Source organism: Mus caroli, unplaced genomic scaffold (assembly GCF_978045245.1).
Source record: "Mus caroli unplaced genomic scaffold, Mus_caroli_1 scaffold_8, whole genome shotgun sequence".
Taxonomy (NCBI): Eukaryota; Metazoa; Chordata; class Mammalia; order Rodentia; family Muridae; genus Mus; species Mus caroli.
The window spans coordinates 36,152,806-36,164,026 of NW_028227263.1; the positions used below are offsets into that span (position 1 = coordinate 36,152,806).

The 11,221-nt window shown below is 47.6% G+C and overlaps 1 protein-coding gene across 2 annotated transcripts in view; it reads left to right on the plus strand.

Annotated features, from left to right (window-relative positions):
- Nucleotides 1–10,271, plus strand: part of Dennd5a (DENN domain containing 5A) — a 66,735-nt gene extending 56,464 nt beyond the window's left edge. For both annotated transcript variants that reach the window (XM_021166335.2, XM_029479382.2), the window contains 8 exons: nt 2,856–2,977; nt 4,177–4,322; nt 4,884–5,002; nt 5,359–5,540; nt 6,057–6,139; nt 6,801–6,924; nt 7,459–7,627; nt 9,234–10,271. In XM_021166335.2, coding sequence (XP_021021994.1) covers nt 2,856–2,977; nt 4,177–4,322; nt 4,884–5,002; nt 5,359–5,540; nt 6,057–6,139; nt 6,801–6,924; nt 7,459–7,627; nt 9,234–9,417 — 1,129 coding nt within the window. In that variant the 3' untranslated portion in view covers nt 9,418–10,271. The remainder of the gene's footprint in view (nt 1–2,855; nt 2,978–4,176; nt 4,323–4,883; nt 5,003–5,358; nt 5,541–6,056; nt 6,140–6,800; nt 6,925–7,458; nt 7,628–9,233) is intronic.
- Nucleotides 10,272–11,221: the final 950 nt, after the last annotated feature.

Genomic DNA, 11,221 nt, shown 5'->3' on the forward strand with positions numbered 1-11,221 from the left:
ACTCACTCTGTAGACCAGGCTGGCCTCGAACTCAGAAATCCGCCTGCCTCTGCCTCCCGAGTGCTGGGATTAAAGGCGTGCGCCACCACGCCCGGCTTGGATATTTTATAAAGAAGAAAAGATTTACTTATTTCACAATAAATGAGATGCTGGAAGTCCAGGATCAGGCCGCCACTTCTATTTGGCCTGTGGCAAGGCCTTTCCTAGCTGTATCACAGCACAGAAAAGGTAGTGATAGTGCCGAAGGGACAGTGCATGAAGTGGTCTCACTTTATGGTAACCTGCTGCTTTCATGAGAACTCACTCCACAAGACCAACATTAATACCTGTGAGAATGATGCTTCCTGACCTGAATAGATTCCTGTACATCCGACCTTCCACCATACTGGGGCCGAATTGGAGCACAAGAGCCTTTTAGGGAATTAATTCAAACTGTGCCCAACCTGTAGTGCCCTCTGTCCCATAGCTTCATCTTTCTCCCAGTTTACTGAGGGTTTCAACCATGCCTCCTTTTGAACTGTTCTTCCTTCTCAGCCATCTTCAGTTGCTCCTATGGATGGGGGTGGCTCTATTCCCATCCTCTCTCTATGGCCAGTTCCTTTAGTAAGAAGTTGTCTTTACCAGAGTTTTCTTGGACATCAGGGCCGTTTGTCCTCCAGGCAGGCATTTGCTTTGACACAGCATTTGTTGGGCCTTCCTTTACCTTAGGAAATGTGTTCCACTATGTAGTGGTTTTATGCTTATTAAAGCTTGCTTACATTGAGAAGCTGAACTGTGTGCCTTCCCCAGTGCTGAGCTTGTTGCTTAGTATCTGGAAGGAATCAATCAGTAATCAACCAGTAAAATGTGTACCTGGCTGTCCAGGCAGGAGCAGAACAGTCAGTATTGATAGACTGTTCTTTAGCCTCTGGCATTTTCAGCTAGATTTCACCACTGTTGGTAGCTTGGAGACTGTTAGCTCCCTTATTGTGAGTTCAGATCTCCTTGGCCCCTCCATGATGACTGGTGCTGAATGGTATTCCCCTTACCTTGAAACTGCTATGTGATGTTGTATGGCTGCAATTACCCTATACTCTAATGCTTTTTTTTTCTTTAAAAATTAAAATATTTATTGTGCACGCGTGTGGGTGTGTAGATCAGAGGACATCTCTGTCTTTTTAACCATGTGGGTCTCAGGGTGGAACTCAGGTCTTCAGACTTGGCAATGGGCCCTTTTACTCACTGAGCCATCTCACCATCCTGTCTCCTATTTTCTTCCTCCCCTGCTCTTTGCAGGATGCTGGCTTCAACAGTCTTCCAACCTCTGCATACATGCCATTCTTTGTCTCTGTCTTGCTCTGTCTCACTTGGTGATCTCACTCACTCATGACTTCAGTTGCCTCTAAGCAGGTGACTCCCACCTCTGAAGCTCTGACCATTCTTCTGAGCCCCAGTTCTGCCTTTATTTCCATTCAGACCTTAGGAGTAGCTTGGAGAGAATAAAATCAGGCTTTATATCATGTGGTTAACTTCCTTTTTAGTTTTGCAAACCGTTGCTGCTGTTTTCCCTGGACATCTTAACATCTCCCCCAACATCCATCACCCAGAATAATCAGGGTTGACTCCACTGTTCTGCCCTTCCTGTCTCTTTGGTTTCTTCTCCTCTTCTGTATTTCAGTCATCATTCTCCTCCTAGCCTCCCACCACACTAACTAAACTTCCTAAAATTGGCCTAAGGATATAGCCCTTTATTTATTTTGTTCTAACCTAACTTTCCAGCCCTGTTGCTACCTGATCATTTCTGGGCTCTCAACTCTAGCCATCCTAATTTCCATACATCCTTTCTCCTGTGATTTAGAACAACTGTCTCGGTTTTTACTGTCCTCTAGACCCTCTTGATCTAGAAAACATGACAGGACTATTGAAGCTCACTGTTCTTAAATATCCAGAGAGAGCCTTTTATCTAGTAATGCCTATGTAGTTGTATACCTTGGTGTTTATTCAATTTATTCTGTCACTTAGGAGAGTCTGTTTGAGGGCAGGCTGCGGGTAAGGTGCTGTATAACTTTCCTGGGTGCTGGTGATTGTAGTAAGGCAGCGAGGATGTTGTCTTCCTTCTTCCTTGTGTGTGTCTCTTTGACAAGTATTCCCGTTATTTATGGAAGATATCTTGTTGTTGAGCCATGGAGGGCCTAGAAGCAGGCAAAGGAATTGGCCTTTGGTGTTTTGATCCTTGCTCTTAAGGTGGATCTGAGGTAGAAGCAGGGTTCTGACTCAGCTCTCAGCCTTCAGAAGGCCTGAGGTGTGGCCTGGTAATGAATGGTTATTGCAGACCTCTTGCCAGTTGTACTCACGGCCACACACTAAGACGACAGCCCAAAGCCGGGCGTGGTGGCGCACGCCTTTAATCCCAGCACTCGGGAGGCAGAGGCAGGCGGATTTCTGAGTTCGAGGCCAGCCTGGTCTACAAAGTGAGTTCCAGGACAGCCAGAGCTATACAGAGAAACCCTGTCTTGAAAAACCAAAAAAAAAAAAAAAAAAAGACGACAGCCCAGCTAGAAGCCTGAGTGTCCTTTTCTCTCCAATGGTTTTGCAGTTTGGGCTTTGGTTCGGAAAAGGAGATTCCTGACCTGTCTGCTGTGACAGTACAGCAACATGCAGCATGTGATTTTGTTGGACTTGCTGTGGCTTAAGCCTCTGGCATCAGCCATAAAGAATGGCTAGTCTCCATCCTTTATGAAGAGATCCTAAGGAGCTTGAGGCCTGCCACCTCTTGCTTCTCTAAACCATCTACTTGTGAAAGTGAGCACTTTTATCTTTTTTCCTGTCCTCTTGGCTGGGGATTGATGTGTTGATGTCTTGCTACTGCCTGACAGGAAGCTGTATAAGCGTTACGCCTTCCTGCGCTGTGATGACGAGAAGGAGCAGTTCCTCTATCACCTGCTCTCCTTCAACGCAGTGGACTACTTCTGCTTCACCAACGTCTTTACAACCATCCGTGAGTAGCTCTGCTCCAGTCTCAATGGCCTGTTCTAGCCAGGCGTCATGAACCTACCCAGGCTTGCTGTCTCTTTTGTACTTTATTTCATTTATTTATTTATTTATTTATTTATTTATTTCCTTGATGTTTGAGAAGGAGTCTCTTTGTGTAGCTAAGACTGACATCAAGCCATGGTAGTCCTTCTTGCCCCTACCTTTGGCATGCTGGTGTACACATCAGTGCCTGGCCCCTCCTGTTGTCTGTTTGCCTTGTGCTTCCGTGGGGGAGGTAAGAAGGAGCAGCTCCTTCTCGGTGGCAACTTTCTGTCCTCATCCTTTTGTTTGCCATGGTGTCAGTCAGTGTTGTTCCACAAACTGCTCTCGAGGCCTAGGGACATAAAGTGTGCTGGGGCTGCATTTATCGTCCATCCTGCACACTTCTGAAGAGTTCTCCTTGTGTTCAGCCTGAGAAGTATCTCAGCATTATAGATTTAGAGTAGCCCCAGAGAGAAAGGTGTCTTCCTGAAGTAGCAGAAAGAACGCCATGTGACAGTAGGCCATTATGCCAGGCCAGCCCTGCCCCTAACTCATTAAATTCCTGTGTGCAGAGCTGTGGGCCTCACTCTCCATATTTTTAGAGGAGGAGGGTTCAAAGTACTCTAAGGTCTTTGACTTCATCTTTCTATGATGCCAAGAGTCTTTACTTGGTAGCCTTTGAATTTGCTCCATAGCCACACTGCTCAGCAGCTCACACTCTTCTCTCATCTTTGTCCCATCTTCTTTCCCAGAGAGTAGGGCTGTAGGCTTGGTAGGAGTAGTAGTGAACTGGAATTAAAAGACCTAGGGCAAACTGTTTTCCTCTCTGTGCCCTGTAAGAGAGGTGGCAGCTGTGTAGACTGCTAAGATTAATATTATCATTATGCTATTGGGCTCAAGAGGTGAGAGACTACAAAGCACTCTGAGATGAAATTCAGTTAGGAGTTGGTTACACTTAAAGCTGAGCCTGCAGATAGGCTTGTTTTTTATTGGGTGGTGACCCTGGGAAGAATTAAGAGCAAGGCTGATATGTGAAGCAGCCAGGGGATCTGCTGGCAATAGCATGGTGGGAGCTTCAGTCATGCCAGTGTTGTTCCTGAAGCTGGAGTAAGTCAGGGTCCCTCCCATCAGCTGTGAGAGATTCCCAATCCCCACCTTAACCTCTGTGGCTTCTCTAAACAGTGATTCCATACCACATTTTGATTGTACCAAGCAAGAAGCTGGGAGGCTCCATGTTCACTGCCAATCCATGGATCTGTATATCAGGAGAATTGGGTGAAACACAGATCCTGCAGATTCCCAGGAATGTGCTAGAGATGACTTTTGAGGTATGTGATATCTGGGGTCCCAACCCAAGGCTTTGTGGTGATCCAAGTTTGTAACAGCTGCTGTAGGAATTTTCTGCAGGACGTCGTAGAGGCCTTGTTTCACAGCCTTGTGTATCAGCACAGTGGACCTGTTCTGAGACAATGTTAGGCCAGGACTAGGCTTGACCTGGGGGGAAGAATCTGAACCTTGTACGTAGTCACTTGCTGGAAGGAGTTTATATGTCAGAACTTGTATACGAGGGCGTACGTGGGAATGGGCTGGATTGTTGGGGAAGTCTCCGGAGTTCTTTCAACTGTAACACACGGGTATTTGTTAAGCTGGAGGACCAACCTGGAGTGTTTTGACCCCAGACCCTGGTCTTCCTTTAAGACTAGCATCTTCTTTCTCAGCCATGAGCTGTCTAGGAGACAATGCTGGTCTGCCAAAACTTGCAGTAGGTAGAGTTGTGAGCCTTGCTCCTATAGATGCTGAGCCAGGAGGCAGACAGCCAGTCAGATTTGTGCCTCCAAGGACTGCCACTCCTGCTTTTCTGACCTGGCTTCTTTTCCTTACTCCCTCAGTGCCAGAACCTGGGGAAGCTCACCACTGTCCAGATTGGCCATGATAATTCTGGGCTGTATGCCAAATGGCTTGTGGAATATGTGATGGTCAGGAATGAGATCACAGGACATACCTACAAGTGAGTGACCCTGGGTATGCACCCCTGGGGCTTTCTTTAAGAATTGAGTATGAGTTTCTCAAGGAGCCTCTTAAGGTTTGATAGCCCTGGTGATTTCTCTTTGGCTCTGCCTTGTTGTATTTGAAAGATCCAGATGGTTTTCAACTGAGTAAACATGTATGGTATTGATGGACATGTGTCTCAAGCCACTCAGGTAATTCCAGTGAACGTTACTGTGGGACAGAGAGAGTCCAGGAGCCCCTAGTCTGGTTTTGTGACCTGTCCCATAGACTGGCTTTGTTACTGGCGCCACCGAGTAGCAGGGGAGGATGCTGGAGGAATGAGTAGCCCTCACAAGGCCTTTGTTTTACCTCTAGGTTTCCATGTGGCCGATGGCTGGGGAAGGGTATGGACGATGGAAGCTTGGAGCGCGTGCTTGTTGGGGAGCTGCTCACTTCCCTACCTGAGGTGGATGAGAGGCCTTGTCGCACTCCGCCACTACAGCAGTCCCCCAGTGTCATCCGGAGACTTGTGACCATCTCGCCCAACAATAAGCCCAGTGAGTAGGAGGAAAGTCTGGAAATGGGTAGGTCTCTGAGGTCCTGGCCTCACTCTGCAGCTGCCCCTGCTAGAGTAGAGTGTGGCAGGAGCCACCAATGCTGGCAAAGCCATCTCCTCTCTTGATCATCATGTCAATGTGGCCTTTGCTTTGGAGACTTGGAAGGACACTGATGATCTGTCTTGTTCCATGTTCCTGTATGTCAGAGAGAGAGAGGTAATTTCTGGTCTCCTCCTTCCTGGTGACTGTTCACACAGCTCTCTTATGGAAACCAAGAGCTCCAGAGTGAAGTGGAAAGTAAACTGGGCCAGCATCTCAGAGACAGAACCGATTAGCTTGACTTTGCCCTCAAAGAGTTTTGGGAAGAGCTGTCTCTGCAGAAGTAGGTGGGCGAGAGTCTCTGCTTTCTGAGTTCTCACTCTCCTGCTTCTGTCATGGGCCAATTCTATTCTGTGTTCTCAGTCTGCTGCTTGATAACCTCTGAGATTACTTTGGCTGTCTACTTGATTTTCTCAGAGCTGAACACTGGGCAGATCCAGGAGTCCATCGGGGAGGCAGTCAATGGCATTGTGAAGCACTTCCATAAACCTGAGAAAGAGGTGAGTGAGCCTTCCTGCCCTCTAGCCCAGAGGAGTCCTCTTGATATTGCAGTCACCTTGTTATGCTCTTCAATGTCCATGTGCTCTGGCTAGTCCAGAGTCATCAACAAGGTCTTCTGGAATATCTCAAGCTAGCCTGGAACCCCTCATGTAGCCCATCCTGCTCTCAAAACTTGTGACAATCTCCTGCCTCCACTTCCCGAGTGCTGGGATTATAGGCGCATATTCCCATGCCTAGCCAGAGTCCAGAACAGCATATGCCTTGCCTGTTTGGGGATGGGATGGACTCTTTCCTCAGGAGCCTTTGCCTCAGTTGTTTTGTTTGCCCTCTATATTGATGACTAAGTGGAGTCTCTGGGGTCCCCCAGTTAACACAACCTCTTCCTGTCTTTTTCTGGATTTGCTTGTGTCTATCCAAATGATGACTACACTGGCTTTGTGTGCCCTCTTGGGCAGTCTCCTGTATGTGACTCCAATTCTATCACATGCCCTTCACCAGTTCTTCACTGAAAGAGTATGCCAGCCATTGTGGTTGGTGCTAGACAACAGACAAGAGCTGTTTGGTTTGCTTCCTCCTGGCCTGGCTCTGGTTTAAGGATGTAGTAGTGGTAGGGCAACTCAGCTGAGACCTGCCTGTCATTTATCCTGTTTTCTTTCCTAGCGTGGCAGCCTGACACTATTGCTCTGTGGAGAGTGTGGTCTCGTTTCAGCACTGGAACAAGCTTTTCAGCATGGATTTAAATCACCCCGGCTCTTCAAAAATGTCTTCATTTGGGATTTCCTGGGTGAGCTGGTCTAGGGAGAAGAGTAGGAAAAGTGTGTTGATGTGGAGGTCTTTATATTGCATGGCATATGGGTTAGCTGTAGAAGCCAAATCAGGCAGCCCTTAGTTAGGTCTGCTATTTGCTTGCCCAGGTTTTCTTGTAGGGAATATTGGGAGAGCACACCAACGCCATGCTCATTGGTATGACCCCTCACCTCGGAAAATTTGGACCAAAAGAGTTTCTGAGCATCTCTCATCTAGAATAGGCATAGCCCCAATTCCTCACCCTCTATCCCTATAGAACCAAAACAACAGTTGAGAGTATTGGATCCCAAACCCTGTGTGGAGAATTTTTATGCAGGAGACAGTCCTCAGAGTTTTCTTGTCCTTTCAGACAAGTGGAAAAGAGCATGCTCATGCTAAGGGCTACATAAATAAAATCTAAAACTTGCTTTGGTCTCCTGAAGTTGCTTGTGTAGGCTTGGAGAGTCCACAGCCCCTGGCCTGCAGGTCAGGGTTTGAGGAGCCATTGTCACAGCTTTTCTTCTCTTCACAGAGAAAGCACAAACCTATTATGAGACGTTAGAACAGAATGACGTAGTTCCAGAAGAAAACTGGCACACACGGGCCCGCAATTTCTGTCGCTTTGTCACTGCAGTCAACAACACGCCCCGGAACATTGGCAAGGACGGCAAATTTCAGATGCTGGTGTGCCTGGGAGCCAGGTACTACAGGGCCAGAGTGTGCAGCAGCCAATATTCAGATGCTGCAATAGGGTGGGCACTGTCCTGCAGGGTGGGCACTGGCCATGGCCCTGCCTTGGAGGGCCCCTTTATGCCATTGATTTTTCTTATGTATCTTGTGTGTTTGTGGGACCTGGGAAGTAGAATGTGTATGATTAAGGAAGATGGAGGCCACATCTTGATGGGAAGGTTCAAAACCACCCTGTTGGGGACATTGGAAGTAAATATGTATAGTTATTTTTTCAGAAAACAATTGAATTTCAGGGGCCTTATGGAAAGTGGTAGGAAGAAAGCTGAGCTGGGAAGTTTGCTGGTCACGTTTAAAAGTAAAAGGTGTCAAACATTATCAAACTACCCCTCATAGGATGTGCGAAACCCTAGAGAGGAGAGAGTCCCGAGAACGCTTCAGGGAGGAGGAGGTGTTTCGGTGAGGCTTTAGTGGAAGGAAATGGCATGCAGAATGACGGGAGGTCAGTGATAGGAAGCACGTTTCGAAGGAAGCGGGGGCTACAAGACCTGGGATGGAGAAAATTCCTTCTGTATTAGGGCTGCGGTGTTTAATGAGGAGGCTGAGATAATGTGGGGCTGACATCATGGGTAATATGCATCAGAGTGGACAGCACTGAGAGAGTAGGAAGGCCACATAGACTAGAGGCATGGTATTCAGGCTGTGTGCAGGAGAGCTGGTGTGAGTTAATACAGACTCTGAACTGAGTACTATTTGGCTGTGTCCCAAGCTACTGGGGAGCTAAGGCAGGAGGATTGCTTGAGCCTAGAAATACAAGGCCCATCATGAGCAACACAGTAAGAACTCCATCTCAACAACACAAAAGTAAATAAGATGCTGGAGAGAGCCGGGCGTGGTGGCTCACGCCTTTAATCCCAGCACTTGGGAGGCAGAGGCAGGCGGATTTCTGAGTTCGAGGCCACCCTGGTCTACAAAGTGAGTGCCAGGACAGCCAAGGCTACACAGAGAAACCCTGTCTCGAAAAACCAAAAAAAAAAAAAAAAAAAAAGATGCTGGAGAGAGATGGCTCAACAGTTAAGAGGACCCTTTCCTCTTGCAGAGGACCCAGGTTGGGTTCCCAGCACCCACATGGCTACTAACAAAAGTTCCAGAGGATCCAACATTTTGTGCCGTTTGGTGGCATTGCATACAGGTGGTGGTGTCATGAAAACTAAACCTCTTGCAACAGCTGGCAGATGGGAAGTGTCACGTGTCTTAGCACTTCTGGCGATGTTAGTGTGTGATGTTAGCTGTGGAGAAAAGAAATGTTTTGGACCTCTGTTTGATGGCGGGAGGAGTGCTCACGTCTGCCTAGTAACTGGTGTGTGCTAGGTTGTCTAGGGAGATGTAGGAGGTGGAGAAAGAGAGGCAGGTGACAGGGATAATTGTGTTGGGTTATTTCCCAGGGCTGAGTGGTGGAAAGCAAGCTCCTTTAGAGAGGGAAGTGGGGCTATGGGGGAGGGGGTCAGCTTCCTCATCCTCTCACTAAGTTCAAGGATCCCCCCCACCCCCAACTTGGCCTTGGCCTGTGTCTTTCTTTTCCCTTGCTTTGACCTACCTGGATCACTCCCACCCTACCAGAGATCACCTCCTGCACCACTGGATAGCCTTGCTGGCCGACTGCCCCATCACTGCGCACATGTATGAGGACGTGGCGCTGATCAAGGACCACACACTCGTCAATTCCTTGATCCGAGTGCTGCAGACCCTGCAAGAATTCAACATCACACTGGACACTTCCCTCGTTAAGGGCATTGACATCTGACCTCCGAGCACCAGCCAGCAGCAGGACCCAGAAAGACTCCCTGCAGCTCTGCCTCTTCATCCCAGAGGGACCTAAGCAGGTTGTGGGGGACAGAGAGGATATGTATACTTACTGTAAAAAGAAAACTAGAGGATTTTTGGAAAAAAAAATAATCTATTTTAGAGTTTATTTGCTGACCTGCTTTTTACACACTTTCATGTGAAAGAGACAGAGAGGGGCAAGGTTGGTGCTGCTTGTTTTGAAGCTGGTGCCTCCCTTGCATGGCCGCACGCTGGGAGCCTGTGGCCTCCCAGACTGAGCCTTCAACAAGTGTGGGGCTGTTCCACATGCCGCCCCGTCACGTCGGTGAGGCCATTCCACATCGTTTTTAAACTAATGTTTTCTATATTAACATTATTCTGGCTATCTGGCTTTCACAGGCCATGCACAGGTGTGCGAGTGGGACATCCCATGCTCCAATCAAAGGGATTTTTAGCAGTGCCTCTGATCAAGCACTGCCGAGTCAGCTCCACATCCGTTTCCCCCCTTCCCCTTTTTTGTCAGTATTATTTGGGAAGGAGACATGCCAGGACAATGTCATTGTGCTACATGCAGAAAATCATGTTTCCTGTTGGCACAAAGTTGCACAGGAGTAAACATGAGCATGTTTAACAGGCTTGTCTTTTCTTCATCTATCTTATTTATTTAACCTGCCATTGTGTGTTTTAAGTATTTGTTTTTCTTTTCTTTTTTTCTTTAAGAGAAGGAAAAGCTTGTCAGTCTAACTGGCTATGTTATTACTGTTCAATTTATGTTGTTTTGCAACTTAGAAACCAGCTACAGTATGGCCCACTTAATAAAACACCTGAAACAAATCTCACTGGTCACTGGCTTTCATGGGTGTGTGGGCTGTGGAGGGTGCAGTGTGGCCTTCCTGAGGACCAAACTGTGCATCTCTCTCCCCAGCCGGCTCGGGTCTGGACTGTCTAGGATGCTCCTGAGGACTTAAGTCCGTGCACCTTCCCTATCTGGTGCCCAAAGCTTTCATAGCTAATCCAGTCAGCCAATGAGGAGGAATGTGGAAAGGTTGTTCTCCTACTGCAGAGGGAGGAAAGCTGGCCAAGCTTACAAAGATTGCCACGTAATCGATGATACTGGGCCATTTCTTGAGAAGGGTAGGAGACTGAGTAGGAACATAGAACACAGGTGGCCCTGTCTGCCCTCTGTTAACACATGCAGGTGTGTGTGTGTGTGTGTGTGTGTGTGTGGTGTAAAAGCCCTTTCTCTAGTGAAGGGTTTGCTCTGTCAGGTATAACAATGGAAAAGCCTTAGGACCCTAGTAACCAGCTAAATTTTTCTTTTCTTTTTGTTTTTTTGTTTCTGAGACTTCCATGTGTTGGGATTAAAGGCATTTGCCACCACATGTAGCTAAATTTTTATTTTTCAATCAGGCTTCTCCGGCAGAACGTTCCAGAAGTGGCTTAAACACGTAGAACCCCTCAAACCTGGTGTTGCCCTCTTTTGTGTTCCTCTGGCTCTGCATGTAATTGCTCTCTCTGGTTCCCCTTGCCTGAAAATTGTGTACTGTTTACCTTAGGAGGCAGCTGCTATGATGTCTTCCCCAACCTCCCAGGCAGCTGTCATTGTCCTTGTGACCCAACAGTTTCTTAGAATTTGGAAGACAATGCAGATACAGTTTTTTGGTTGTTTTGGCCAGCCTCATATTAGGCCATCCCTGGGATCTGAGCACCTACAAGGGCAGGAAGGACCCCAGCACATGTCTGTCTTCTGTGAGGCAGCTTGTGAGTCACAGGATGTTTTTGCA